Source organism: Cladophialophora yegresii (genome assembly GCF_000585515.1).
Source record: "Cladophialophora yegresii CBS 114405 chromosome Unknown aczIN-supercont1.4, whole genome shotgun sequence".
Classification (NCBI taxonomy): Eukaryota; Fungi; Ascomycota; class Eurotiomycetes; order Chaetothyriales; family Herpotrichiellaceae; genus Cladophialophora; species Cladophialophora yegresii.
Genome location: NW_006913048.1, coordinates 621,700 through 648,881, shown reverse-complemented (window position 1 = coordinate 648,881; position 27,182 = coordinate 621,700). Strand labels below are relative to the sequence as shown.

Sequence of the window (27,182 nt, the reverse complement as noted above, 5' to 3'; positions counted from 1 at the left end):
GTGAAAATCGGTTTCCAGGATCAACCACCGGCACACCAAGTGAACATTCTATTCAATGTATTGGAGCGATAACTGCTTGCCATTCCTGTCACAACCGCACGACGACGCAAGATCCGAATCGACGGTGCTGGAGAAGTCGCATTGGCGACGAGAACGAGTTGTGGCATGTTCCAGGGCTGTTGTTCCCCAGGCAACGCAGCTTACCGAAACCAAACACCTTTCCCTGCCGAGTAACATCGTGCTTTGCGACACGCGATTGGCGATGCGGCCATTCCCTTCCAGCAGAACCGGATGTGGAGAGAAAGCTAGTCTCTATTGAGGCGCAAGACGTCTGAAAATGGTATCTCTCCAGCTGCGCCCTGTGAAGGTAGGTTTTGTGGCGGTCCGAAGCCATGGGCACCATCCTTGCAATCGAACGCGATTGTTGCCCCAGGCGAGGTGGGAGAGGCCGGCCTGAGGGTACTCTGTAGTGTAATTGTATCGAGCTGCTTCCATTCTTTGGAGGTCAGATACGTCCCAGCAAGAGCAAACAACTCCGTGTAACACAAGGGTCGATTGATAGACCTAGTACATACCTCTCGTAGCTCGAGTACGAGAGAAACTGGCGATCCCATTCTAAGCTGCGCTTGTCAATATCGCCAGTGGCATTCCATCCAGAGGGGAAGCTCGGGGAGCAAAGTGCTCATGAGCGGGACGGGTGATGCGCGCTCTACCACTGTTCACGGGGCTTCTGGCCGGCCTCCAGGAAAGAGGTGACTACAATGATGGACAATACACCCAAGTCGTCCAAGCCACGGTCTGGACCTCCACGCCCACCTACGTGGTCTCCTACATCTCGACTCAGATCGTCACGCTGACCTCCTACGTCCCCTGCCCGGTGACAACGTCCTACACGACCGTCTACAAGTGCTCGACCTGCGGCGTGTGCAATACCTGCAACGCCGCCCCGACCACATGCCAGCCGAAACTGTGCTCCACGCAGGTCCACTGGGCCGCGCAAGCAACCACCACGGCCTACAGCCCTGGTGAATACGCCGTCGCCTACGTCACGAACAACGACGGCCAAAGTTATACAACCACCATTGCCGCCTCTCAATGCACCGCCTACGCCCAAGTCTACTTTGCAAATTACGACTGCGCGACTCTTCCCGCGTGCGGCGGTGGTCCGGCTCCGGCTCCGGCTCCAGCGCCCGTGGCCCTGACGTGCGAGGCAAAACCCTGCACCACGCGCGGCTACCTCAACGGCAACACCTACGTGACACTCACGGAAGGCACGTCCTACTTCGCCACCGAGTACGCGCGCCTGACCGTGAACAACCAAGTGACGTCCACGCCCGCGAGTCTCTGCGCGGTCCTCACGACGCCCGCGCAATGGGCTGTCGCCCCGACATGTGCGTGCGGTGACGGCGGCGCTGGTGGCGGTGTCATCACGACCACTAACTGCCCTAGTGGTGGTGGAGACGTCCTCACGTACACGTACACGACGCAGGGGAGCACCATCGTCGTTGCGACGACGCTGCCATGTCGAGGCGGGCCATTCCATTTGACGGGGAGTGGTGCGGCGCGCACGGTTGGAGGTGATTCAGCCAGGCTTCTGTTCTGGCTGTGGACCGTTTGTGCATTAATGGCAGGGGTTGGGATGGTCCTGCTGTGATTCATTTTGGGCTTATGAAATATGAATATGCGTATGAGTATGAGTAGGAGGGCAAAAGGCATCGTTAAACGTGGTTGGGTTGATATATGGTACGGGAAAGGCCATGGACCTTGTATATGTGGTGGCTACGTCCTTTCATGATTGATTGCACTATCATCTTTGTGTAGGGCTCGGCTGGTCGGAATTCTGGAACAATTGCTTTACTCGGGAGGAAATTCAAGACAACAGTTGACTTGTTGACTTTATGTATTTTGGGATGTGATATCCTAACATCAGACCTCCCATCGTTCCAACCAGCATGATCTTTGCTTTACATGCCCAACCCTTGGTGACAAGCTGCCCTCCATGTCGTGCGTGATTGGCATGCAGATCATCCGATTTGAGTCATTCCAATACTCTTTCTTTCCGAGCTCGTATCTTGAAGGACTCGTGCGGAATGGCCCAGCCAGGTAGTGCGTGCGGTAGGGTGTCTGTCTGAGGACGTACACTCTCGAGGTACCTGTAAAGCTTGTCTCTTCACAGCTCTCGTTGCAACTCCCGAATCTTACGGTAGATTTCCTTCAAGGTTTCTTCTTTGCCAACCTGTCCGAGCACTCCGTTAGTCGACGATCACGAGCTTGTGGTTCGAAGCGTCAGCCTTTGTAGGGATCTCGAGAACTTGCCTTCATCTGATACCCAGTAGGCTTTCCCCCTTCCAGTCCGGTGAGGTGCATGGTCTTCCCTGTTGGTTCCTTGCCGTCGGCCGTGCCGACGATCATCTCCTTGAACACTGGCGTATTGAGCACCAGCCGATGTGTCCCCCTGGCTCGCATGATCAACCGTGCCTTGCGTTCGAGTCTGCTCGAGGACTCAGATCGCCCTGCTTCGAGATCTTGCTCGTTATTCTCATCGTCCTTTGCAGCATCTTCCTCGGTTGATGACTCGGCAGCAGGTGTGGACCTGACTTCGTAGCGGATGTTGATTTTGAAGTCGCCGACGCCGCTTTCCTTCCATTCCTTCTCAAAGTGATAGAGTTTGGCGGTACAGGTGAAGATCGTTTCTTCCTCTTCTTCGCCCGTGTTGACTGTTGACAATAGGTTAGTTCGATGCCTGTATGTGGAGGATACGACGAAACATACGCTCTTGCTGATGGAATCGGGGGTCCTGTGAGGGGTCCTCTTCCGCCTGCGACGCTCCTTCCTCCTCATCGCCACCTTCGTCGCTTCGCTTTTCATCGTCATCTTGATCGTTCTTTGATCCAAACGGCTTGGCGATGGCGAACGTGCCTACTCCTCCCGACGGGCTGCCGAAGGAGGAAAGACCACCAGCAAATGGCTTCGAGGTAGCCCCGAAGCCACTGCCGCCACCAAAGCCACCGGCCGAGCCGAAGCCACCGCCTGCACCGAACCCTGAGGCTGGTTTACTTCCGAAGGGTGACGCAGCCGCAAATCCACCCGACGATGATCCGAAGCCCGCAGATGTTGTCGCACCACCGAAGCCGCCACTATTTTTAGCAGTGGAGCCTACAGTGCCAAAGGGAGACTTCTCGGATGAAGCAAAAGCTGACAAGCCAGAAGAAGCGAAAGCCGACGTCGAGGTTGTACTACTTGAATGTTGTGTTGAAGACTCGGTGCTGTTCTCTGGAGACTTAGGAGACTTGAAACTAGCAAACGGAGAAGCTGATGATGCGTTGGCGAAGCCGGACGAGGCTGGAATCTGAGTTTTTGATCCTTGCTCAGATGGAGGGGCTCCCGTAGTCGCTGTGGCGGGTTTCTCATCTGATATAGCAGTGACATTCGGCAGTGTGTCAGCTGCTGTTGTATCCTCCACATCTGTAGTAGGGGCAGAGGCAGCGGCATCCATCTCTTCCTTTGACGGCGCCGAAACCAATACTCCTGGCCCACCCGGAGATTGTTGTGCATCTGCGTCGGATTCCTCCTGCACTGGACTTGCCATATCTTCGTTTATGTCCAGGCCTTTTTGAGCCTCTCCAGCGGGTTCAGGTATCTCTCTAGATCGCATTCTCTTGTGCTGGGCGCCCTTCTTTGGCAAGGGAGCTCCTCCGTTCTCCACACTGGGTCCTGACTCTTCATTTTGCAAGTCATCGAAGGATCTTTTCTTAGAAGGGCGACCTCTTGCCTGTCCATTGTCGGATTGAGCATCGGATGTGGTATCGGCATTAGCGACTTCGCCTAGAGGATGGTCTCCAGTCGCCTTGCTCACCTTGGAGTACTGTGCTAGTCCAGCGATGGATGTTTTCTTCAGTTTCTCTCGAGCGGTGCGTTCATCCCGCTCGCCGTCCGAGCTGCCGTCTTGAGGAGGAAGGTCTTGTATGACTGTATCCGCAGGCGCATCGGTTGGTGGTGGATCCTCCGATCGCTCGTCTGATGCCATCGTGAACGACCAGTCGTATGTATGGCTTCTTTTGAGTTAAGGTCTCTGACTCTTCTTCCGCTACAATCAGCCCACTGGCGGCTTGATGTGAAGATAATTCCTGCAATACAGGAGTGGCGTGGGGCTGGATAATCGAAAAGAATTGTAGGTTAAACGTTGAAATCAGGTATGCACAGCGGACGAGGCCCGGCCTCGGCGACCGAAACCAATGATAGCCTCGACGGTATCTGCTGTGTACTTAGTTTTCAAGACGAACACGGCGTCCTTGGGAGACAATGACTGCGGAGGTACAGCGCCTTCAAACAGCATGGACGGCCTCGAGGCAGAGATCTGGTCCGCGATATGACGTTATTGCAAGTCCTATGCGATATAGACCTAATCGAGTGTGGATTAGACGCGCACTGTACTGTCGCTGTGGCGTCAGAATCAGGGTGCCGTTACTGACCGAATCCAAGTGCAGTCGCAGTCTAAAGGGAGTGGTAGGGCTGGTGGAGATGTGATTGTTGCGTGTCAGGCTGCGGTCACGCACAATCGCGAGGTGCTTTTCCGCCCCACACAACAGATGCCTAGGCGATTTCTATGACCGGAGCACGGTGGATATTGTGAAGTCTCATTATTATGGATACTCAGTGACCCGGGGTTTAATGCGCATTACCGCCGAGAACGCTGCATCTGTAGACCATCTTCTTCAATCTAGCTAATAAAACAAAGGCACCCGAGCCCGATATAGAAGACAAAGAGAGGGTAAACACTCAGCGCAACCCGGTTCTTGACTACACCTGACCCTCCGAGAATACTAACTCCGGCAGCAAGTGACCACGCGACCAGGACAAGATAGACTGGAATGCGCACAATCGTAGGTAGACCAAGTGCACTGAGGAGGGCGGCAATGGTCAAGGGAAACAAGGTATAGCCGATGATTGAGACCGACTGCATGAATGAGCTATCAAGAAGTCAGTACTGCCCGAGTGACATACTTGCCCTTGAGGGACTCACATGTTTCCCCCCAGGAGTTTGATTTGAAGTGTCACTACAGCCTCGCCAACCCAGATTAAAGAAAAGACGCCGGAGAAGACCAAATCCGTCTGGCCCTTGCTGGCTCGCATAGAGAGGAAGACGCTCAACAGCAAGCAGAATATGAGCGGGCCCCTGTGACAATGTAAGAGGGGTTCAACAGCCGATCCTCTGGGCGACTAGTACTCACCATAGGTCCCAATCTCGCAGACCCTCACTCATTCCTCCCTGCAAGATCCCGTCTGCGTCGGGCCATCGTCCTAGCAACCCTCTCAAATCTCTTCCGAGGGCTGCCCCTTGACTCTCGACGTCGCCCATGCCGGCGCCTTGTCTTTGGAGCATGCCACCAAGGAGGTACTTGGGGTAGAGAACTTGCTTCATCTTCTCCCATACCGCGAACAGATCTCTGGATACGGTATCCCAAACAGTTTCGTCAATTGTATTCTGCGGTGCGCGCCTGTCTTCGCCGGGGATTCTCGACGTCAGGTAATTCTGGTTCAGAGGTGCGCTGGTCGAGGATGACTGAATGTTGCCTGTTAACGGAGCACGATCTGAGATGCTGTGTGAGGGCTCATCGGGTTCGACATCTGCGAGGAGTCAGTATAGGTCTGAACCGAGGTGGTTGCCATGTCTCTCACCGTCGTTCAAAAAGTCATCCTCTAGTATAGCATGGTCATCGTCGTAGGGATTGTCGTACGGGCTCTCAGTGTGTCCGGTAGCCATGTTCGCTAAAGTGTCCACATCCGCATTGATGGCCAGAGCCTGCGGCAGTCTCCGGAATACAGAAGAAATTCAGCGGATGCTGTATGACAAGTCTACCAGCGTGAATGCGCTAGTATTCGAGGTACAGAAAGGGTCATGGCAAAGCCATGTGTAGTTGTCGAGGCGTTGCTGGTTTCGTACAACAGGCTCGGGGACAGGCATCTGTTTAACATGAGCTGCAGATTGACGAGGCTCACGCTGAACTACCCTAGCACCACTAGAACGCGCCACGTATTACGTAATCCAGTGCCCCCTATCCCATCGGGTGCCATCACCTACCCGTCCACCGGCCATCGCACCTACTACACAGTTCAGTCCTGTACGGCCTCAGGGGCCGCGTGATTGTACTCGTGCTGAACGACGCAGCTCCATCGCAGCTACCCCTTGCGTCTGATGTTCTGCAATCCTTCCTCAAGATGATTTATGAGCTTCTTGTCGAAAGCTTCCTCCTTGAAACTCACTCTCTCCGTCCACCAGTCCAACCAGCTTGACGCTCTGGCGCCTTCCGGTGCTCGTAAAAGTCCCACACTGACGTCGACCAGGTCTGGCCTCTCGAGACAATGCCAAAACACTGTAGCACCGCATGTGCTGCAGAATTCCCGGTAGCTTCCAGTAGAACTTTCAATCCGTCGGAGACTCCCCATGTCATAGTTCAGCGGCTTGCCATCAGACTGCAATATGTTTGCTTTCGGAATGAATGTCCATGCTTGAATGGGAGAGCCAGAACCCAGTCTGCAAGACCTACATGCACACGTGCCTGCGAGATATTTCGTGTCGTTCTCACGGAGCCACCATTTGATGTCCTCGCGATTCTCCGAGCTTGACGAATGATACGGAGCAATCAAATCAGGCCAGGGAGACGAGCACTCTTTCGAGGCCATGTTTGGACGGGTGACGCTGAAGTTCACTCCCCCACAATGACATCCTGCGGACAATTCATCTAGAGTCTCTGTTTCCTTCATGGCTCTTTCTCGGTGTGTCTTGGAGTCATCAGGACCATCCTGCTGCAGCTTTTTGAAAAGCTCTGCGGCAGGCCCGTCGACTTTAACTCCGTCGGGTCCTTGCAGCAGGAACGGGACCAAATGTCCATCAATCTGATCTAAGCAGCATGCCAGACCTCCATCTTTGGTGTCGCCGACAAATTCGTGCTGCACAATGCGTTCCAGCCCGAAGTCGATGCCAGGTTCTTGTCCGTCTATGCGGTCAATGACTCCTAAGACAACTGCCCAAACATAGTCCCCGGGAGCATCGCAAGGAGGGTCCCTGTGGACCTCAACAAACATAGGGCTTCCACAGTTTGGACAGAAGTATCTGCTCACCCTGGAGGAAGAGTCGTACTTGCAAAGTTTGTTCACCACATCTGGTCTCGAGGGAAGAGCAGAATCCGAAAAGTACAACACACCGGTGCTGTAACGACAGCTATTGCATGAACAAGGAGTGCTAGGAATAGGAAGCTGGGCGTCCAATTGTACTGTTCCAGCATTCCTCCCACACAAGCAAGTGACTTCGACCGTTGTCGTCATGCCTTTCCGGCGCGGTTGGCTGCAGATGCTGGTCAGGGAGCGCTGATCAATGTCGAGCTCAACCCTTCAGGGAGATTCCGAAGTCTTCTCCTCGAACGATAACAAGCAACCGAATGCAATATAAGTGAGTCGTTCGTCGTGCCTGGCCTGAGAAGGAGAAACTTCGGTTATCGCTTTCCGGTATTCCGCATCGTTGTTGGAGGTGCAGATCTCCTGTTTTTCGTATTCAGTTACGACGGTGTATGTCGACATACCTGCTCAATGACAATCTTTTCATGGGAAGAGGCGAGCTTTGCTCATAGTCTGATGTGTGCATCCCTTGGGGCGGCCACCGTGATGCATGAGGGCACCTATCAGGTACGAACAGTAGAGTCAAGCGTTCTTCGAGGGTTGGCGAACTGCGTGATTGTATCGAAACGGCGCAGGTTGGTCGACAGTCACGAGAGAGACCCCCGCGCTCATCTGTCCTGTCATAATCGACTTCACCTCACGTTTCACCTCTCGGGAGGCCTTGATTCGGATCGAGCTTAGTGCCGTGGCATGCGGGTAACAGCGAACGACCGGAGGCACATAAAAACATGCTCACTTTTCTCTCCGACTTCCTCCTTTTAATTTAATCGCAAACAGCAACGAGCAATCTCACCTGTCTTTTACGATTCTAACGCACAAGATCAGACCGAGTATACCGAAACTCCATACCAGAAGCCCTCGCTTACTATTCAAAATGGGTATGGACACCCAGGTGTCGTTCACTGGCTCAAAGCTGACTTGATTTCAGGTCCTTGCTCCTGCAGCTGCGGCTCTACTTGTGAGTGCTTCCCGTGCCTCTGCCATTCTCCATCGTTGCTAACAAAATGTCAGGCGCGTGTCCTTCTGGCCAATGCACCTGCGTATGTTCTTCGGAGCTACCAACCACCATCTTCAACTAACATTCAGCCCAGAAATAACCGAATGAACATCCTGCTTATGATGGCTCACTCTTTCGTGGTGTACTTGCAACATATGTCTCAAAAAAGCGCATAAACGATGCTGATGAACTGTCGGGCTGTGTGGCTGCTTCAGACATTCATTTCGAACGCACACTCGGTGGACATGCCATTCAGGCAATGAGTACAAACATACTTCAAATAGCTCTCAACCGTAACACCTGCCAGCATAAGCAGTCCCTCGTGATCCCAACTTCGACCCTCGTTCTTCATTTTTCTAGATGTTGATATAACACCTTCCCCTCTTAACACCCTGGCGGGGTGAGATGGCTCCGGCTCGAAAGGAGCGGGCATGCGGGGTAAGCGATAGTGACCGAGGTGTCCCTTATCGAGGCTTCTGTACAGTGCACCTCGTACCTCGTACTCCCTAGAGCCGTGTCTCGTGTCTTTAACTGGCCAGGCTGAAACAGCACTGGCCACTCGCAAGCTTGTTGATCCCACCCTTTTCATCGCGAGCTTGACAACAACAGAGCATGTTTGGCGTATGGCGAGCCGACCTGTAATGACCATATCCTTCTGGTACGGCGAGCGTAAAAGCAGAGCTTCAACAGGATTAAGAATCCCGGGGGACTTGGGTCATAACTGCTCCTGCATTGTGTCATGGCATGGGCCATTACGCAATTTTCTTCACGCAAAGCATCTGAGCTCATAGTCACCTCAACTTCATCGTATTCTTGACAAGTCGGACCTCTCGTCCCTCTTGCACTTCGGATCGACGAGAACTGCAGCAGCGACGGCCTCGAACCCGCGTTCACCGACTCCGCATCTACTCTCTGTTCGTGTCATCTGCGCAGCTAGAGCTATTGTTGTCAAAACAGTTGAATCGACATGCCACAACCTATTCCTCTGTCTTCCCGCATAAGGGGCGCCATATATGGCCTTGCTGTGTGTGACGCACTAGGAGCTCCCGTGGAATTCAAGCCCCGAGGCTCGTTTGAACGCGTTACGTCCATGCTGCCAAATGATAATTTCGGCCTTCCAGCCGGCTGCTTCACGGACGACACAGCGATGACACTCTGCCTGGCTCATTCTCTGCTAGATTGTGGCGGTCACTCCAACATGATAGATCAGGTCAAAAAGTACATCTCATGGTGGCAGAATGGCTACATGTCCTCAACCGGCAGTTGTTTCGACATTGGAGTTTCTACGCGAAGCGCCCTCCAAACTTGGGCCGATATGCTCCATCTACAGTCTAGAGGCGAGGATTCCCCTGTGCAAGATGCCCACAGCGCAATGTTGGCGAAGATTACCCACGAATTTTCGAAGGACGAATACTGTGGAAACGGCAGCCTGATGAGAGTCCTTCCGGCGGCACTGATCGCCTCAAGCGCGTCAAACGTCGTCGAACTTGCCAAAGAAAGCTCCTTGCCTACGCATCCGCATCTGCGATGTGTGCATGCTTGCATGATATATGCTTCCCTGGTACAACAGTTACTCAATGGAGCTTCCAAGACCGAACTCGCTGTAAGTTTAAGCGAGTCAATTAACGAAATTCCGAGCAATATATCCGACACACCTATTGAAGCAGTGCTTTCAGAACGCATCGGACGGTATCGCTCAATCCAAGATTGGGAACAGACCACGGCCGACTCGATACGCAGCACGGGTTATGTCGTTGATACACTTGAAGCTGCTCTCTGGGCTTTCTTTAACTCGGATACATTTGAACAGGCAGCACTACAGGCCGTCAACCTGGGATATGATTCGGACACCGTCGGCGCGATATGCGGGGGCATAGCTGGGACTTACTACGGTTTCGATGCGATACGCCAGGACTGGCTACGCGATTTGAAGAAGAAGGAACTTCTCGATGAAGCAGCCCAGGAAATTATTGATCACAGGAACAAGCTACCCTGAAGCCGCCTACCTCCGTCCTCTCGTTATGGGTTATTTGCCCGGCAAGTCTAGTATACGGCATGCCTGGTCACGTTTGTTGCTCCTCTTCAACAACGGCCAGCGAGACACATTGCTTGGGTGGAAGTATATCCAGGTTGTCAACACAACAATCGTCAAGGGAACTGTAATGGCCCAGAAGATCCAGAACTGTGGAGAGACATGGAACGCGTCTCGATCGCCGGAGTCGATGAACATGAAGAATTGGCTACCGAAAATGGTCTACTCAAAGCATCAGCAGTCTATTCCTGGCGTCATTCTCGGCCTAAACTTACCGCGACAGTAGAGATAGGCAGAAAGATCAGCGTTGTCAGTGCGATTGTGTGCATGGAACTGCTTTCGGTGAGGATAGTGCTGGAGTCTTTTTGCGCTACCAGGTTGAAGCTCTTGCCAACCAATCAGTTCTATCCCATTGCCAAAGTCGCTCATCACTCACCAAATTGATCACATTCTGCATCCGCTTCTCCATGCTGACAGCTCTCAAGTTGATTGATTCGAAGAGGGTCTGTTGATACCGCAGGGCGGAGAGAGTCTTTCTACAACCGACCGAACGCGGAGAGGTGTTGTCAGTCTGTTCCTCGATCATGTGTTGGACAGTCCGGAGAATCGCATCAGAAGCTTCTTTCAGGTGGATCAGGTTCTTCGCAATGTAATGAAGGTGCACAAAGTTATGCTTGAACTCGCGGACATCATTTGACGCGATGGTATGCTACAGGTAGGAAAGGTTAACAAAGCGTAAGACGAGCAGCGGCCACGCATACCTGTTCTACTGCTCCAACAGACGTGTTGAGCGACCATAACTGCTCATCCAACTGAAAATGCAGGTCCGACAACACCACGGTGAAGAGACGGAACGGGTCGTCCAAAGCATCTTTCCAATTTTCGGACGGCAGAGAATTGAACCTCTTTTCCAGCAAAGATGAAGCACCAAAGCAAATCAAGGTTGTCCTGCTCTGGGAGTCACGAGAGAGAAAATACCCGCTTCTCAACCACAAGATATTGTCAAGTTTGTCCTCGATCGCCTTGCACAAGAAATGTAACCAGGTACCTCGGCATCATCAGTGGTTGGATCTGCTTTGAGATTGGCAGCAGCACTCACGGAACTCGCCATCTTTCGAGCCCTCGAAGCTAAATGCATGCGTCACGCTCTGGACTCTCTCAGATATGAAAGCAGTCGGTACTGAGAACATTTGGAAAAGGGCCGTAAGCGTCTTGCCACTTGCGGGCGTCGGATAGTCCAAGGGTGCAAAACTGTGGACATTGTTAGCCCTTGTGCCACTTTGTCTATACATGGAGCCCTCACATCAGCCTCAGGTTGGGACGACTACCTCTCGCCAACTCCGATGCTGTGGTATAGCCGCGCAAAGGCATCAGCTGCCCTGATCAAATATCAGAGACGACCACCCCGTTCAGAGAGTAAAGACATACCTGTGCCGGTTTGGATGATGTCGAGTATTTCCATCTTGAGCTCATTTGTGTCCATGAACGGAGCCCGAGAGTCCTCCAACAGATCTTCGAATGTGCCATGCTGAGTATCATCGTGAAGCAGAGACATGATGTGTAAGCAATCGCTGCACCCTCCCTCCGATGTTTAATTTGCAGTTTTCACAAACCGGATAGCAACGGGCGATGGTTGTTTAAGTGACGTGGCTTGACGGTGCACGGCTGCATGTTCAAGGGGGTCCATCAGGTCCGAGTTCTGAGTAACGGCAAAATCATTTTCTGCCCTGACCAGAAACCTCTCCGACACAGTGTGCACGACATTTTCAGCCCCCGACAGAAATAGCAGTCTATTGATTCGAAGATACGGATGAATACGAGGCTCTGAGACCATACATTGCATCCAGACTCTGCGCGCAACCCCTGTGGCTTTGAAAAGCGAACAAAGGTGTGTTCGCGCCTGCCAATCACACGCCAGCCCGGCAATATTGCCTTGCCCCGCCGTCCAATGGATTTTGCTGCAGCTGCACCTCATTTCATTCATATCACATTTGTGATACAACATCATCCTGGGTTATTGACATTCAGCCTGATGCCAGCAAAAGTCCCCTGGTTATTGATGTTGGAAGGCAGACGCCTGGACTGCAGAGAATACGAGTTGGAAAGGCCCCTGAGCGACATGTCGCCTGCCCCTTACCCAGACCCCGGTCCAGAATGTCGGCATGGAAAGATAGATAAGAGTGAAGAGTGCACTGGTATGTTAATGAAGAAATCCTTCGTCCTCAACTCCCTCAGTCTCTTCTGCCCCGACTTGCCCCTGTCTGCCCAAGTTCCTGACCTCCAGCATGGTGCGTGCCTGCCGGCTGAGATCCGTGAAAGCACTTCGCTGACCTCCTCAGGCGCAACCAAGACGACATGGAGGGGTCAAACTCCCGGCTAATGCCGTGACAACCACCCAAGCCCCCACAGCACAGATGCAAGTATGTGACTTGAAGAGTGTCAAGGTTCGTAGTCGACTGACATCCAGTCAGAGTCCTTACCAAGGCTCATCCCCTGTCACCATCGGTTCACCTACTTCGAGTAGCCCTGGCTACTCTGGTGCAAGACGTCATGGCGGAGCGAGACTGCCGGCGGGAGCTTCCTCAACAGTTGAGGGCCGCTCGAGCTCTCAGGTGAGGTCGACCCAGCCGATGGGCTGTACTTGTCACTAATGCCTGGTAGATGACCGCAAGTGGCCGGCTAGTACCTACCCACGCTAGTCCTCCTTCTTTGTCCCAGACTTCGACCTGGCAACAATCTCCAGTGGCCTACGAGAAGCGACCAGCCGACGGTTCCGAAGGCGCAAACATGCCACCCTTCAGCCAAAAATCAACTGTCTACTCTGGCGTAGGTATTTCGTCTGCCCACAGCAGACAGCACACTGACGCGCCAGCAGACTTATGGTCCAAACAACACCTATGCTGTCTCTGGTCTGCTGATCGCCCCGCCTCCAGTGCCTGACGAGAAGACGATGGTTCACACGACATCCCACAAAGTGAGGCATAGATCGAGGCTCTTGACCTTGGCTCACATTTGCAGGGTTCAATGAGTGGCATATCTGTTCAAACGATTGAGGTGCCCGCATATAGAATCACGGACACCGTGCCTCCAGCGTCTGAGTCGCGGGTCCATTTGAAAGAGCGGCCCGAACTCCAAACCTCAAGTTATCACGCCCCAGTCTTGGTATGTAGCTTGCACGATCCCTCTGTCGACTATCCTAACACAAACCAGACAAGGCGCCGAATGCATCAGAAGGGCTACCGGAACCTTTTCTCACATGGCACCACGTTTCGATGGTGGAAGTCTTTTCACACCCACAAGCGCGTAGGCCGTGTGTATGCATCAGGTCGCACATACCGTCACCGTGACGCCGTGAATAGGATATTCAACGGTGTCGAAGAAGACAGGTTCATCGCCTCGGACCGTCACATTGAACGCATGATGGTTCAATGTAGTGACGAGATTTATGCGGGCCCTGACAATTCAACATGGCGGCGCACATTCATCCGAAACATGGCCCCCTGGGCAATCCGAATCGCGAATTGGCCCATGAATACCACGCCTGTAGATTCCAAACACTGGTCGCCCGAAGACTGGATTTGGATCGTTGTCAAATGGCCCGTGTCCTGTTTCCTTCTGATATTTACTGTGAGTTCCTGCTGCTGTATCCGATATTGTAAATTGCTAACCCAAGTGGCTGGCAGCTACTCAAACTGGGACCGCTCTACGACGGAGTGTCGCCTTATTCAAGGTACTCGGACTTTCCCTACCGCTATTGGGGGTATCCTAAGATTGCTCGTAACCAACTTGAGGAAATTCCTAGCAAACGTCAGTCAGATGGTGACGAGAACGCAGGGGCTCACCCTGTTTCTGAGCGACCACTGTATCCAAGACGGCTTTGCTTCGTCGACAGTGCCAACAAAGAAGGCGGTGGTATCCACCTGTACGACGTCGAACTATGGCTTCAACAGCACAACATGATTGAGCACGACATGCGCTTCATTGTTGTGGCGTACACCTCCACTCAGTTCGCGGACACGGACGAGGACACCGAGGCTTTACACGCCATTGCTCGGGAAGCTGCAATCCAGAACAAGTGCCCTGCATACTGGGTGGGTTCCGCATGCATGTCTGAAGACCAAGTTGAGCTCGAGCGAGATGTCTACCGCATCAGCGACGTTATCCGAGCCGCCTACGCTGTGGTCATTGCAGTTAAGCCACAACCTGGAAACCAAAGCGCCTCGATCGATGGCCTTCTCAAAGATTGGGGCACAAGGATGTGGACCCTGCCTGAGGCACTTCTAGCTCCAAAGGACAAGCCGATCCAGATTTACAACGCTCGTCAGGGTCGGCCCGAGTTTGTCAAGGAGCTGGCGAAGAAGGACCTCGCTGCCCTGGTTTGGGAAGACACAAGTCTGACACGGCAGCTTGTGGACCACTACGAAGGCAATTTAACCCTGAGTCGGCTTGAACTGGTCATCTTGGCTTTGAAGTGCTTGAGCCAGCGCCGCACTTCGAAATACCTCGACGGAGACCTCGCGTACGTCTTGATGGGATTGCTGCGTCGCCGACCAGTCATCGACCATACCGACTCGGAGTTCCAAGCGTTCGCGCGGCTCTCCCTTGCCAACGACAGCGACAATCTTCTCGAACGCCTGATCTGCATTCTCCCAAAATCTCAGACCCAGCCATGGTACCACGCCAATGACATGTACAATGTCAACCTCTGGGACGTCCAACCGACGTGCCAGATTGCCGGCGTCTGCGAGGATGACACCGTCATTCTCGACGGCGTCATGGGTGCTTCAATCCGCTGGGAATCTTTCGTCCCCGTCGCGCATGACACGGCATGGTCGTGGAAACGCCTGTTCGCCAAGATGTGGCTCCGCCTCTCCGGCCTGGCGTTGATAATCATCGTCTTCGCAGGTGCCATCGGGTACCGCGTGACCGGGAGCTACCTCGCCTTGTGTTTGTTCCTCACCTTACCTGCCGTTGTCGCCTCGCCATGGCTGGTCAAGGTTCTCTACGGCGGCAAAGTCTGGAACGCGGCTCCCCATCTCCTCGGCTTTGAAGGGTACCTCGACATTGTCACGATAGAGACAAACATATATGGACACTACACCGGGAGACTAGCGTGGAGTTCCGCGGGCAGCCATCTCAGCCGCCACCAGATGAACGAGTTCGGAGAGTGTTCCGGCGAGGATCCAACAGGTGACGGTTTCGTCGCCGACATGGTGAAACAAGCCCAGTACAGCGCATACGGTGACCTCAAGGTCTACACCTTGGTCGACACCTGGAACGGACTCGTGACGCTGTACACTGCTGTGCGACCGCCTGTTGCAGCACTGCTCTGCGCCCAGGAAGGCGGCATGCAACGCGCGGTCATGGTCTCGCTGGACTGGAAGACCGGCACGCTATATCGCGAGACGGTGCTGCGCATGCCGACGGTCATGTTGTCGAAGCTGTGGCAGATTGACAGAGTCAAGGTGGGATTGAAGCGGCCGCTGGAACGGACCGTGCCGAGAGAAGGTGTGTGAAAGATCAGCGTCGGTGGTCGATGGCGGATAGGAGCGTGATGGATGAAGCATGATATATGATGATGGATTTTTTTTTCAAGTTGTTGCCGATGGTTTCTGCTCTGTCTTTGTTAGGCAGCCTCCTTAGTTCTCAAATCTCTTTACATGACCTTGGTAAGGCTTCTTATCTCCATGTTCGCGACTGCATCCGGCGGTGCGTCTCCTCTACTTGCAGACTTTCACTCACGTTGTTGCGCGTATCTGAGATGAAACAAATATGTAGACGGTCCCTTCCACGCCATGTGGTTATGTCGTCTCTCTTTCCCATGTGTCCTGCTGATTGCCAGTCCTCAAGGACGAAGGCGGCACGCTCACCTGTCCTCAAGTCCTCAATGATGCCTGCCCACAATAAATCGAGGTCCTTACATGAGCGCAGACTGCAGGATTTCCTGGCACAGGATGTCGTTTGGAATGTTAGGCGGATGCCAGGCTTCCTCTCTGCCGCGTTGCGTGAAGCACCGTGACAATGAGAAAAGGTGGTGGCGGGCAGAGCACGGATCTAGAAGCACTGTCTGGCGGCCACCGCGTGAGCCGTTGCGCAAGTGTGTCTAGTGCTCATGACCCTATCCTATCAACTCGAAGGTTATTGCGCTGCGAGGCGGCCACGTATCGTGAATGTCGACGTGCTGGGACGGATTTGAGGTAAAGATAGTTTCTTGAAGGAGCTTGTTCGTGTCAGCGCCGAGGTGGGATCACCCAGACTTGGTGCTACGAGCGAATTACCTAGCTCTCTGATATTGTGGTTACGGCAAGCACGGCGGAGGCGACGAGCAAGGATGATCGCAAAGATACATCGTGGCATTTCCAAGGGTCGAGTTTTTGAGCTCCTGTGTAGGAGATCTGAATCAGTGTGGACAGAGCCCTGCAAGGTTGTCAGCATGTTCATGATTTTAGAGACACAGGCGAATCTTCGGGATCGGCGCGGGTATGAGTTTGAAACGCTGTTGACTGATGTCACTGCGGTGGAGTATTGAAATCGTGTGACTGGCGTTAAGAGATAGAAATTTCTGACACTGTGACCGTCAACAACCTCCGACTACATGCCGATCTTCGCCGAGCGCGCAGTGGCGTTGAGGATAATGGATAATGCCCGCCAACTCATGCCAGACTGTCATTGATGCACTTCACGGTCTGATCTGGTCAAATTCCAGGATGCTAAGATGTCATACCACTTATGCTGGACCGGAAGTTGTCATAGCAAGCTTCGCGGCGGCTGCTTCTCGTATATTGAGATCGCTCTGCATCTCTGCGTGGTCTTTGTAGCCGCCAAGCTTCAGAGCGTCGAGGCGACTGATAGAATGTCGTATCGATGCAGCAAGCTCAGGTCGTAGAGCCTTCAATCGCTCCGCTCTTCGCGAGCCCCTACTACCCCGATTAGATTCTTTTGACTGGTTCGCAGACGTTGTAGTGGCGCCGTCAACGCCGGCTATCGTCGGTGGTCCCTAGGAGACATGTCAAGCTTCATGGCCAGCGACGCGGCTACTAGCAACGTACGGTCCGATTGGGGCGGCGACTAACGTCGATCGAACGAGCCGGCTCCTTTATTGTGTGGCCCCCTTTGCCGCCGGCGGGACCAGCTGTGGCGTTGACAGACATTTCTCGCAGTCTTTGCCTCTGTCTCTCATAAGACGTGAAATCGCCGCCAATGAGACACCCCAAAAAGCCATCTACCTGATGTCTGGAAGGGTCTTTTTCAAAGGAGGCAAGTCGAGTGGCTAGAGCCTTGTGTGCCTTGGAAAAGCAGTCGAAAATTGTGCCAATCTGCCTTGTGCCACCCGAGATGTTGTTGTCCGATCGATGAGGATCAATGATAGTCAAACGTTCATTGTCTTTGTCACCAAAATGAATGGTATGTATTGCCTGGGACAAATTTTTAGCAAGGTCGAAAGGAAAATAGAGGTCAAATACCTTGTTCAAGTACGCTGGCGGATCAAGACGAATGATCGTTGATTTCTTGTCAAACACATTACCGTAGTAGTTGAAAAACTCGACCAAGACATCGCCTACATTGACAGGACGCTGATGCAGAGGCAGATGTTGTAGGAGGCTAGTCACCAGACAGATCGTCGAGAAACCACCCAATCCCCCAGTGGACACATCATTCAGCCCTCGGATCATTAAATATTGTTTGACAACCGAAACAATGATGGGCATCACGGGATGCTCACTCTTCCATTTGTGGAAGGTATTGATGGCAGTGAGACCGGTGTCATTGTCGAAGGATAGGTCAATCTTGAGTCCGCTGATTCTGTCAACGAACTTGACAATCGGGACCTTTGCGCCACCAATCGGAACAACTGGCCCTTGAGCGATACCGCACCGACGAAGGAACGTTGCACATGTGATGACCAGATCTCTCTTCTGCTTCTTGGAAGGCAACACGCCAGGTTTAAAGCTCCTCGTAAGGTAGACGAGATCCATATCAGCGGTAGGCAAGTATAAACCGGCAGCATAAGATCCGAAGGCTTTTAGTTCTCCTGCCAGGAAACCTTGCAACACCTTGTTGAGACGCTGGAACACTGCTCCACGAACTTCGATTTCGTGGGGTCTTGGTTTCACCCAGTCGTAAAAGTCAATGATCTCTTTGTGGAGCCTGTAATGGTCAGCGGCAGAATTGGGGGATATTTCCGTCACTTACGCGACTCCAGCAGTGTTGCTGGGGGACGGTAGACCCAGCCACGGCGTTGCATTAACTCCATAGGTAGCTGCCCATTTGTCTTCGACTCGCCTATCTGCATAAGCTGGGTTGTCTGATCTGGAATATCGTTCTCCGTCGTCGAGATCATGGCCTCTCTTTCTCTTCCCGGTGACCATGCTGGACGCGGACGGTTGGCGAGCAGGGGGATCATAAGTAGGCTGTGGCGATGGGGATTTGTGGAACACCGGCGACAGGGCCGAGCCATCACTCGAGTCGTACCCGTCCGCCTCGAAAGAAATGAATTCATCTGGCTGCTTGGCTTTTGGTCGGCTGGGGTCTGTGTCGATGCGCGCTTTCCTGATCAATTTGACGACATCCGTCCGTTTGGCAGCCACATCTCCCGCTGGAGGAAGCGACGTGTACGGGTCTGGATTCGACCATTTGGAAGAGGCTGGTGCAATGCCGGAATCGCCTTGGTGGAGTCGAGCTCGCTTGTTCACGTGGCGTTCCTCATCTCCATCTTCCGACTGTGCCATGTCTTCTTCTTCGCTGTCTGTCAATTCATCCAGATTCCGGAACTTTGACTTGGTTTCCGAGTTGAGACTTGCGACCGAAGAATCAGTGGCTTCATCGTGTCTGAGCTTGAACAGGGGCCGATTCGCGGCTGTCCTGATGGTCGGTACTGGGGGCCTTCGCCAGTTGTCCCGGCGGGGACCTGAATGGTAGGGTCGCGCACTCTGGTATCCGGACCTGGGACGGCGGGCGAACTCTGGTGGCGGTTCTCGGTCACGCGAACCTTGGAATTGGTACATGTCACCATTGTTGTAGTTTGTTGATGGCCATGGTGGAGGTGGCGGGTCGTGATCGCGAGGTCGATACGAGTCGCCGTCGCGAACAGGGCGCCGACGGCTTCCGCCGGGCCGATAGGAGTCCATGAAGAAGGAAAAGGTGCACTTCAAGACATGCGCATGAAAACGAGAATGTGGTGAAAGAAGAGTGAGGCCTGAGGTGACTGGCCACTCAATTGTACATGGAAATTATGCGCAGTTGCGCCGCAGTGATTTTGCGGAAAGTGAGCCGACAATGAATGACATCGAAGGTGCGGAAGAAATAAGCGAGAGAGTGCAACTGTTCTTCACTTCACTTCAAGACAAATCCCCTCGGAGCTTCCTTCGCAGCTTCCGTGTATGAGGATTGCGCTTTCCTGACCGACACCATCCAGTCCGAAATGCGGCTCCCAGCAAGTTGTAAGAGCTTCATCCTCAAGATACAATAGATCGTTTCTATCAGCTTGCTTACAGCGCTGGCGAAGTGCCTGCTATCTGATCCCTCGTAAGTGGCTCGGCCCTGCCAATGTGAGCTGTAGAAGCCCGATCCGACTGCATTATCAAGCTTACCGGTAACCTGGCTGCAGGCGCAGTGGTCTGCCCTCCGGTTGTCGGTCTGCACGACGCAGCATGGAGATTTGCATGAATTTCCGGGAAGTTGCAGGAGTCAGAATCGACGTCGTTGATATGTTTAGGTCTAATCATTGTGACTATGGTATCACCATCACGGCATAGGGATTCCTTGCAAAGAAAGTCAAATGCTCGGGTGTAGTAAGTCGTTCTCCCTACAGTTGGAGTTAGTCTACACCTGCCGACGGCTAGCATCCGCCAGCAAGCCGGGCTGCGGTTCGTTGGTCGTTTTCGCAGCAAAGGATCTGGCCCTGGTCCGACTTCCCCGCTGTCGCTCCAAGACATTGCGTTCTAGTGAGGAGAGATGCGCAATACTCCGTACTTGTTGAGCTCAACAGACATTTCCCGTACCGGCCCGTGGGTCACGAGCGGTTCATGGTAACAGAGGTCAACTTTCAAGCCGTCCTGCAACATTCAAGAAACAGCCACACAGCTTCCTCCGCTTCTAGACTGGAAAGGTTGGTCACCTTGGCTCACTGAAAGTGCCTGCAATTAGTACTCGAGATCGCCTAGCCTGCGCTCTGCCATTTGCTCAAAGACATCTGCCTCCAAAATGGCTGAACAAGTCCTGGAGTGGGCAGGACCTGCGAAGCCGCGCACGGAAAGTCTTTCTGGATGATCCCGATGTGTTGTGGGTGGGGTATCATTCTGGCGCGCTCGAATGCGTGGCTTCGATCAATGTTGTAATTGATGCTCGCGGTTATCAAACCCGACCAGGTACATTGCCTGGGTCGGAGGCATTTTGTGCTTTGTGCATGCTGCGAATGAGCAGTGCACGAGTGTATGCCGCGTCAATTTCAATGCTGCGCTGCCAATACATCAAGGCAAACGAGTTCAACCGAGGCTCTGTCCTAGCCGGACGGGGCTGCAGTTGCTGGGTTGCTCAACGCGTGGCAACAAATCAGAAGGATGCGTAAGGTGGCAGACAAAGCGGCCTGGCCATCGGCACAAAGAGTGTAGCTGGAGAGAAGTTTCACGCCATGTTCAACCCAGATCAGCTCTACACAGTAGTGTGACCGACACCGGTGGCCGCCATGCTGCGTCTTCTACGGACTGCCGTGGTTACAGTAGGAAGTGCCGGTGTCTGCTTCCTCGATAAGGGGCACATGTGTTGCTCCGTATCGACTGGGGGTATTTCTAGAGTTCACTCATACTTACGAGTAGGGCGTCTCATGATTCAGGACGGCAATGCCAAGGACGATGATCCTGTCCGCTTTTGAGACTTCGGGTCAGTGTGGGGCTTCTATCCAATCCTCGGTACCTCGTACGATAGCACTAGCCTGAATAATGAAAGCTGCTTCTGAAATAGAACCACTTTCCGAAAAGGCGAGATATGCGGAGGCCGCAGAACACCACCCGGTAGTGCCGTCTGCTGGGCGCCGCATGAGGTCGTTCTGGCGCAATCAACTTCCATGTCGGTTGAGCAGGCTTGCAGCCGTTGTGCCGCGTGCAGACACTAGAGCCGTTCGATCCAGGTAGTGCTGCGTGAAACCAGGCCACCTAGCAAGCGAGCGGAGGAGTACGTAGTTGCATATCACCTTGATGCACTCGGTGCTTGCGCAAGTTTGGTTGGATGGCGCTGTGCCGATGCAGGTCCCCTCCAGGTGAATGGACATTCGCAACTGCTACCATGCGGGTTTGTCTTCAAAACTTCCGATGCACGTTTCAGCAAGGCTAGTTAACGTTCAAGACGAAGCCATGCCTAGCTTGACTGCGTCTCCCACGCAGGTCAGCCCGCCCGCATAGACTGGCTCGAAAGGGGAAATGAATTCTGGATATGCCACTTCCCCGGCTGCAGGCGGCAACTGAGTCGGAATATCGCTGGATTCCCCGTACAGGACGTAGCGACTCGAAACTGAGTATGCGGCCAGAGACTAACATCACCGAAGTCGACCATGCAGATGGCTCCCACCCTGCCTAGCAGGCTATTGTTGGCATCGCAGATCCAAAATCTCCGAAATGAAGCCCAGGCTTGAGGAGCTGTTGGTATCTCGAGTCGAAGCCGCGTCTGAGGGAGACCACGTCCAATACTTCTTCCCGTCTGGACGACAAGCGGCAATTTAGCAGCCACGGGAGGCAATTTTCAGTCATTGATCTACAAGACAGGAGCCGCAAAGGACAGCCCTGTCGCCGGCTTGCGCAGTGTCTCCATGTCAGGAGTGGTTGCCTTTGATGCATTTGCACAATATGATGTCCAGAACGAGAGCACCGCTATGAGAGGCTGTTTGGATCGACATTCTGTCCGGTCTCTTCCGTCGCTGTTGGCTCAAGCATTCATTGACGCCCAGGCTTGGGTCCGCATTACCGACCCTGAGTCCTGACTGGACTGCCTGCCTCGAAGGGCAGGGAAGCAGCAGCTACTAGAATGCTCTGTACTGTGTTACTTTCCTCAACACGAAGCCCGAGACTCGATAGTGAGTTCTCCGTACGAGGTACAGAGAACAGGAGAACAAGTCAAGAGCGGGAAATAGATGTTCATCATCTCCCCCGCTGCTGTGAGCCAGAGTACAGTATTTACGGTGCACGCATTTACACGCAGCCATAAGGCATTGAGCAATGCGGTCTTTCAGGCAGTACTCCCTCAGCCAGCGAGTTACTCACTCATGCCTCATTCACCCAATGGCTCATCCACTCGGGGTTCCTCGATGGCAAACATCGAAGTACTGTACCGTCGCTCCGACGTCCATTCCAGCATCGACCCATCGCCCAGTATTGATCACTTTGCGGGAAATTTAAGATGGGCACGTAGTGAACCGTACGCGGTGCACAGCACTGTGTACTCCGTCCCCCGTACTCCGTACTCGGTAACCACGAAATTCCCTCACAGGCACCAAATGCCCTCGCTAATGGACTGATGGACTATTCCCCAAGCCCCGTCGGTCGGGCCTTGGAAACCCGCTGTCAAAAACGGTTTCGCGCTGAAACATCGGTTTCGAGAACGAGACAAGCGTGGCGTCGCGTGGCGTCGACGAAGGGCGACCAGGAAAAGCCTTCCGCAATCCATACCCGGACTTTTCTGAGACACATTCACAGGTGGCGTTTTCCTCATTCCTTTGTACTCAAAGTGCCTAGGTGCCTAGGTACGTACGAGGTAGTTGCGTGACTTGGGCGACTCTTGGTTTTTGGCGTCCACCTTGGTCAAAACACCCATGCTGCCACGCCGCATGAGGTTAAGACCAGATGAGTACGGAGTAGGTGCGCTTGACGATCTACGTTGTACTACTGTTAAGTACTTAGTACAGCTACGCGATCAGTGGACCCGAAGCTCTCTGTGTGTTTATATTTAGATTTCTGATGCGATTCGCAACACGCGTATTCGTGTCTCGAGTTAATCTTCCAAGTGCTTCCTGACAGATCTGCCAGACGATCTTGAAATCAGCTTGCAGCGGACGGCAGAAATGAGCAAAGAGGCCAAGAATCAAGATACGAAGAGCCAGTTTCAGAGTGTTTGTGACCATGTGTACGCGGCGCTCGAGAGAATGGTACAATATGTAGATGCCTGTCTGGCGCGCGGCCGCCTCGTCGGATTTGAGCATGAAATCACAGGACCCCAGTGGCGGCTCGTGCGTTGCTTCAAAGTAAAGTTCATGTCGCATCATACTAACTAAATTGCGATGTTGCTCGTATTTTCGTGGTTCACTACCACCGTGTACACCGTCACTTCATGAAGTCGAACCTGATCTTCTGGCTCTTCTGGTCTGTGCCTTTGCGTCTCCAGAGACACTGGCCTTGAGGGTATCGCCGAAGCTGATGCTCGTTGGACTGAAGCTCGCATTGCTCCCTCGATCGCTGGCTGCTCCGCTGGTCTCGCTCAACGGGCTGTGGTCGTCAGCGACACCTGCTCCCTTGACCGATTGCGTTCGAATATCCAGCTTCTCAAAGATGGCCTTCAGATCCCTCACATCGGCAATAGACTCCACGCCTGGTGTTGCATCGTTCTCGTGCCGCTCTTTCACGACCCTGCGGATCTCCTTTAGCATGGCGATGTTTCCCTCATCATTGGGCAACCACCAATTCTCGACCGCTTCATTCTCCCCGACTGCTTCGCGTGTCAAGCCCCACATTTCCGCCATTCTCTGTCGGAACGAGGGTGGGAATATGTAGCCCTGTCGTTCTACGGCCGCAAATTTCCGGCGCGCCCACATGATGTGCCTGGCATCCTTCTTCAGAAACACCGTCGCGAGACCCAGAGGCGCGTGCGCGCCTAGGATCGCTCCGTTTGGGGCATCTGGCCACCGTTCCATGGCTTCGTAGATGCGGCATTGTTCGAGACTGATTTGCTCCACCTCGGGCGGCACAGGCTTCTGGAGCATCACTGCCGTCTGATATCTTTGCAGCTGCTCAATGCTGTACCAATCGATCCACATGAAATTCAGTGGCCAGAGCTCCTCCTTGAAAAGACCTCCGGGCACATAAGGATTGACAATGTCCTCCGCGGTCAGGGGTCGCCTTTTCTCGACAGGAAATTCTTGGACCCGATAGTAGTCATCGTTGAACAGTTCGATTTGACGTTTCATGCTGTCCACCCTTCCGCTGATCTCCGTATTCTCTCGGTGGAATTCTTCGACACTGAGTTCTCGGTTGGCAAATCGGGCAAATAATGCCGCCATGTCCATGCCAATCAGTCGATTCGCCGACACAAAATAAGCCAGCGTATTTTCGATGTCGACATCGCTCTCGGGATCGGGATCTACCTGGCTACCGTACCACGCCGCGTTCGCCTCAAACCATTTGCGCTCCAGCCGAGTTTTGTTGCCAGCCATAAGTCCAACCATGATGTCCAGGCGGGCAATCCAGCTGAATATCCTTCGTCCAAGGTCCGTCTCCATCATCGCCGCCGGCGTGAAGATTTCGTGGACCATTGTCAGGGCCGCGCGATGGTGTCCAACCAGATTGACCCAATCGCCGATGTACTCTTCGAAAATTGCCAATTGTAGGACCGTCAGCAGGGTGGCTTCCCTGACCTTGGCACTCTTCTCCAATGATCTCCTGAGCATCGACAGAGATTTGCTGTGGTAGCCAAGGAAGTGCGATAGTCTTGGATTGGGCTGCTGCAATTCGTAGTGATAGGCGGCGAATCCCACGGCTGCATAGAGAAGTGGCTCGTAGGACAGCGCCAAATCGATGAACTCGCTGTGGACAAAGTCTGTCGGGTCGAGTTTATAAAAGTAGTGATAATAAGTCATGTACTCTTGCTGGAACTGGAGGTACCGCTGGAGATCCGGCTTCAGGCTCTTGATTTTGGCTTGTCGCGCCTGCATCTCCGCCGACTTCGCATGTGTACCCAGAGACGAAGCTGGCGTGTCGTCTCTGGAACGATTTTCCGATGTCTCGCTCGATTGTGGACTGGTTTGGTCCTTGAAATTAGAGGATGTCTCAGACATGTTCTTCGATTTCGTGCTTTGAGATATGGAGTGGCCGCTGTCGCTTCGTATGGGGGCGACCGGTCGCCGCGTTGTGGGTGAGTATGCAGCTTCGGCTTCTTCCTCACTCTCGTCTTTTATCGTGGGCAAGTCAGTCATGTTTTCTTCTTTGACAGAATGCTTTCCATGCTGTTCTCTAGCGCTGCGACTCTCTCCGTGCTTGGTGCGTTTTGATGACGATGTGGGTCGTGGAAACTCGCACTCGCGGCCGCCTTTCTTGCACCCTAGGCAGAGGTCAACAAATTCCTTTGACGGTGTGGATGCATCATGACGTACTGTCACATATGGGCCGGGTTTCATCACACTACAATAGTGATCAGCGAGGGACGAGCAGAAACGGCATTTCTCAGGATGGTACCTTTACCCTCCGGCCGCGGCATGTGAAGCAGCCACTCCGAGTCCGACGGTGCTTGACACCTGAAGACTCCATGCCAGCGACCGGTATGGCGACACCCCGAGCGTTGAACAAACTTGCTTCCCTGTCGTAGAGCTGTTCTGTCGCCGTTGGATTGTACCAGAACGCTACACCATCAAAATGGGTGGGAGGACCCGCTATCCTGGGATAAGCCGCACCGAATGTGCCATCGTAGATCGGGTAGGTGGCCTCCATTATATTAGGCATTGGCATGTTCATGCCATGGTCGTAGGGGCCGCTCATCCCTGGAGGAGCAAGACGCACAATTTTTCAAATACTTGCTGGTGACACGAGAATAGCGACTGTTGTAACAGGAAAAGAAACCAATGCTGGGTCTCGTTTGATGCAGTTGCCCAATTCTGCTTTGTGCTCCTCGAGGTATCTCGTGGTCACCGAAAACGTTGCGGATCTGACGAGAAGATTGTGGTTCGCAGGGATGGTCGCTCTGTCAAGAGGGGCTCTGCTGTAACACTGACAGCAGAAAGTATCAGCACCTGCTTTGGTCGAGCCTAGTGTAACAAGGAGGAAGATTTCCCCAAGTTTGTCTCAGTCTCAAAATCCGCGCCGGATTGCGACTTCCACCAGATTCCGAGTCGAGGACAGGCAAGTCGTCGCGCTGATGGATGGGACAGGAAGGGGGAGAAAAGGCCGGCAATACCGACGGTTAAAGACGGTGGACTTGTGTGGCAGGCTCATGAAAATTTTCTGGAGGCATGATATGCTATCGGCAAGCCGGGAACTCGTCAGATTGAGGTACTGCTCCAGACAGCTCTCAATGGACCTCGCAAAAGATCCGAACCTGCTGGACCTGCGCCGAATGTGACTGTCGCAACTGTCGCAATTCCAATACGGTGGATGCGACAAATGGTCGGAGGGAGGAGTTGGAATTTTGGTGAACCCAGCCGGACTCGACTATGACGAGGATGACCACTTGACGCTTATCAGAGAATCAACTAGGTCACCGAAGTATATCTTTGATTGAGAGGGGACCATTTAATATCCGTCTGCGTCCGGCCTGAAATTTGAAGGGATTTGCGTGGTACAAGGTGAGAGGTAGCTGTTTCTAGATGTGGGCACAGACTGTAATTGTACGACGGCGCCTGGTGTATGCCGTGCGTCCAGACAGAAAGGAAGAGGTCAAGACCCCAAGATTGGAGTCGGGAAAGAGACAATCTTGGGTTGGTGGTTTGGGCCCATGCCCCCGAGGCAGCGAATTGCACCAGCGCAATACCGAGACGGTGGATCTAGGGTACGACCGTCGACCGGGGTCTTTGTTGCTGTTCCAAGCACCGGCGGCGGTAGTGTCGTCAGACGTGAACTCAGAAGCCAGACTTAACTGGGAACTGTCTGAGGTCGATCCCGACCGTCGATCAAGGGTGGCCCACCCGGCGGGCAGAGGCAAGCCTGACCTCGAGAGCTCGCTCAAATGCCTGCAGCTTTAAGCGGGTAACTCGTAAAGGACGGCGGCCCGGGAATTTCTGGGATTCGG

At 53.4% G+C, this 27,182-nt stretch overlaps 9 protein-coding genes across 9 annotated transcripts; 3 read left to right on the top strand and 6 right to left on the bottom strand.

The window, feature by feature from the left end:
- Positions 1–700: 700 nt before the first annotated feature.
- On the top strand, positions 701–1,654 carry A1O7_05548 (uncharacterized protein; the record flags this gene model as incomplete). The annotated part of the gene is made up of 1 exon (XM_007759557.1): positions 701–1,654. One exon carries the CDS (start codon positions 701–703, stop codon positions 1,652–1,654), a length of 954 nt encoding a protein of 317 aa, XP_007757747.1.
- Positions 1,655–2,286: 632 nt separating this feature from the next.
- On the bottom strand, positions 2,287–4,027 carry A1O7_05547 (uncharacterized protein; the record flags this gene model as incomplete). The annotated part of the gene is made up of 2 exons (XM_007759556.1): positions 2,287–2,717; positions 2,773–4,027. The coding sequence occupies 2 exons, from the start codon at positions 4,025–4,027 to the stop codon at positions 2,287–2,289; spliced, it is 1,686 nt and encodes a 561-aa protein (XP_007757746.1).
- A 693-nt stretch (positions 4,028–4,720) lies between these two features.
- On the bottom strand, positions 4,721–5,764 carry A1O7_05546 (uncharacterized protein; the record flags this gene model as incomplete). Its single annotated transcript, XM_007759555.1, has 4 exons — positions 4,721–4,970; positions 5,024–5,176; positions 5,232–5,628; positions 5,680–5,764. The coding sequence occupies 4 exons, from the start codon at positions 5,762–5,764 to the stop codon at positions 4,721–4,723; spliced, it is 885 nt and encodes a 294-aa protein (XP_007757745.1).
- A 416-nt stretch (positions 5,765–6,180) lies between these two features.
- A1O7_05545 (uncharacterized protein) lies at positions 6,181–7,086 on the bottom strand (the record flags this gene model as incomplete). The annotated part of the gene is made up of 1 exon (XM_007759554.1): positions 6,181–7,086. One exon carries the CDS (start codon positions 7,084–7,086, stop codon positions 6,181–6,183), a length of 906 nt encoding a protein of 301 aa, XP_007757744.1.
- A 2,054-nt stretch (positions 7,087–9,140) lies between these two features.
- A1O7_05544 (uncharacterized protein) lies at positions 9,141–10,169 on the top strand (the record flags this gene model as incomplete). The annotated part of the gene is made up of 1 exon (XM_007759553.1): positions 9,141–10,169. The coding sequence occupies one exon, from the start codon at positions 9,141–9,143 to the stop codon at positions 10,167–10,169; it is 1,029 nt and encodes a 342-aa protein (XP_007757743.1).
- A 30-nt stretch (positions 10,170–10,199) lies between these two features.
- A1O7_05543 (uncharacterized protein) lies at positions 10,200–11,760 on the bottom strand (the record flags this gene model as incomplete). The annotated part of the gene is made up of 7 exons (XM_007759552.1): positions 10,200–10,427; positions 10,481–10,591; positions 10,642–10,914; positions 10,967–11,253; positions 11,305–11,456; positions 11,509–11,584; positions 11,634–11,760. The coding sequence occupies 7 exons, from the start codon at positions 11,758–11,760 to the stop codon at positions 10,200–10,202; spliced, it is 1,254 nt and encodes a 417-aa protein (XP_007757742.1).
- A 1,937-nt stretch (positions 11,761–13,697) lies between these two features.
- On the top strand, positions 13,698–15,721 carry A1O7_05542 (uncharacterized protein; the record flags this gene model as incomplete). The annotated part of the gene is made up of 2 exons (XM_007759551.1): positions 13,698–13,832; positions 13,889–15,721. The coding sequence occupies 2 exons, from the start codon at positions 13,698–13,700 to the stop codon at positions 15,719–15,721; spliced, it is 1,968 nt and encodes a 655-aa protein (XP_007757741.1).
- A 1,211-nt stretch (positions 15,722–16,932) lies between these two features.
- A1O7_05541 (uncharacterized protein) lies at positions 16,933–19,333 on the bottom strand (the record flags this gene model as incomplete). Its single annotated transcript, XM_007759550.1, has 4 exons — positions 16,933–17,202; positions 17,255–17,620; positions 17,669–18,353; positions 18,399–19,333. 4 exons carry the CDS (start codon positions 19,331–19,333, stop codon positions 16,933–16,935), a joined length of 2,256 nt encoding a protein of 751 aa, XP_007757740.1.
- A 4,184-nt stretch (positions 19,334–23,517) lies between these two features.
- A1O7_05540 (uncharacterized protein) lies at positions 23,518–25,936 on the bottom strand (the record flags this gene model as incomplete). The annotated part of the gene is made up of 3 exons (XM_007759549.1): positions 23,518–25,502; positions 25,555–25,582; positions 25,637–25,936. 3 exons carry the CDS (start codon positions 25,934–25,936, stop codon positions 23,518–23,520), a joined length of 2,313 nt encoding a protein of 770 aa, XP_007757739.1.
- Between the last annotated feature and the right edge of the window lie 1,246 nt (positions 25,937–27,182).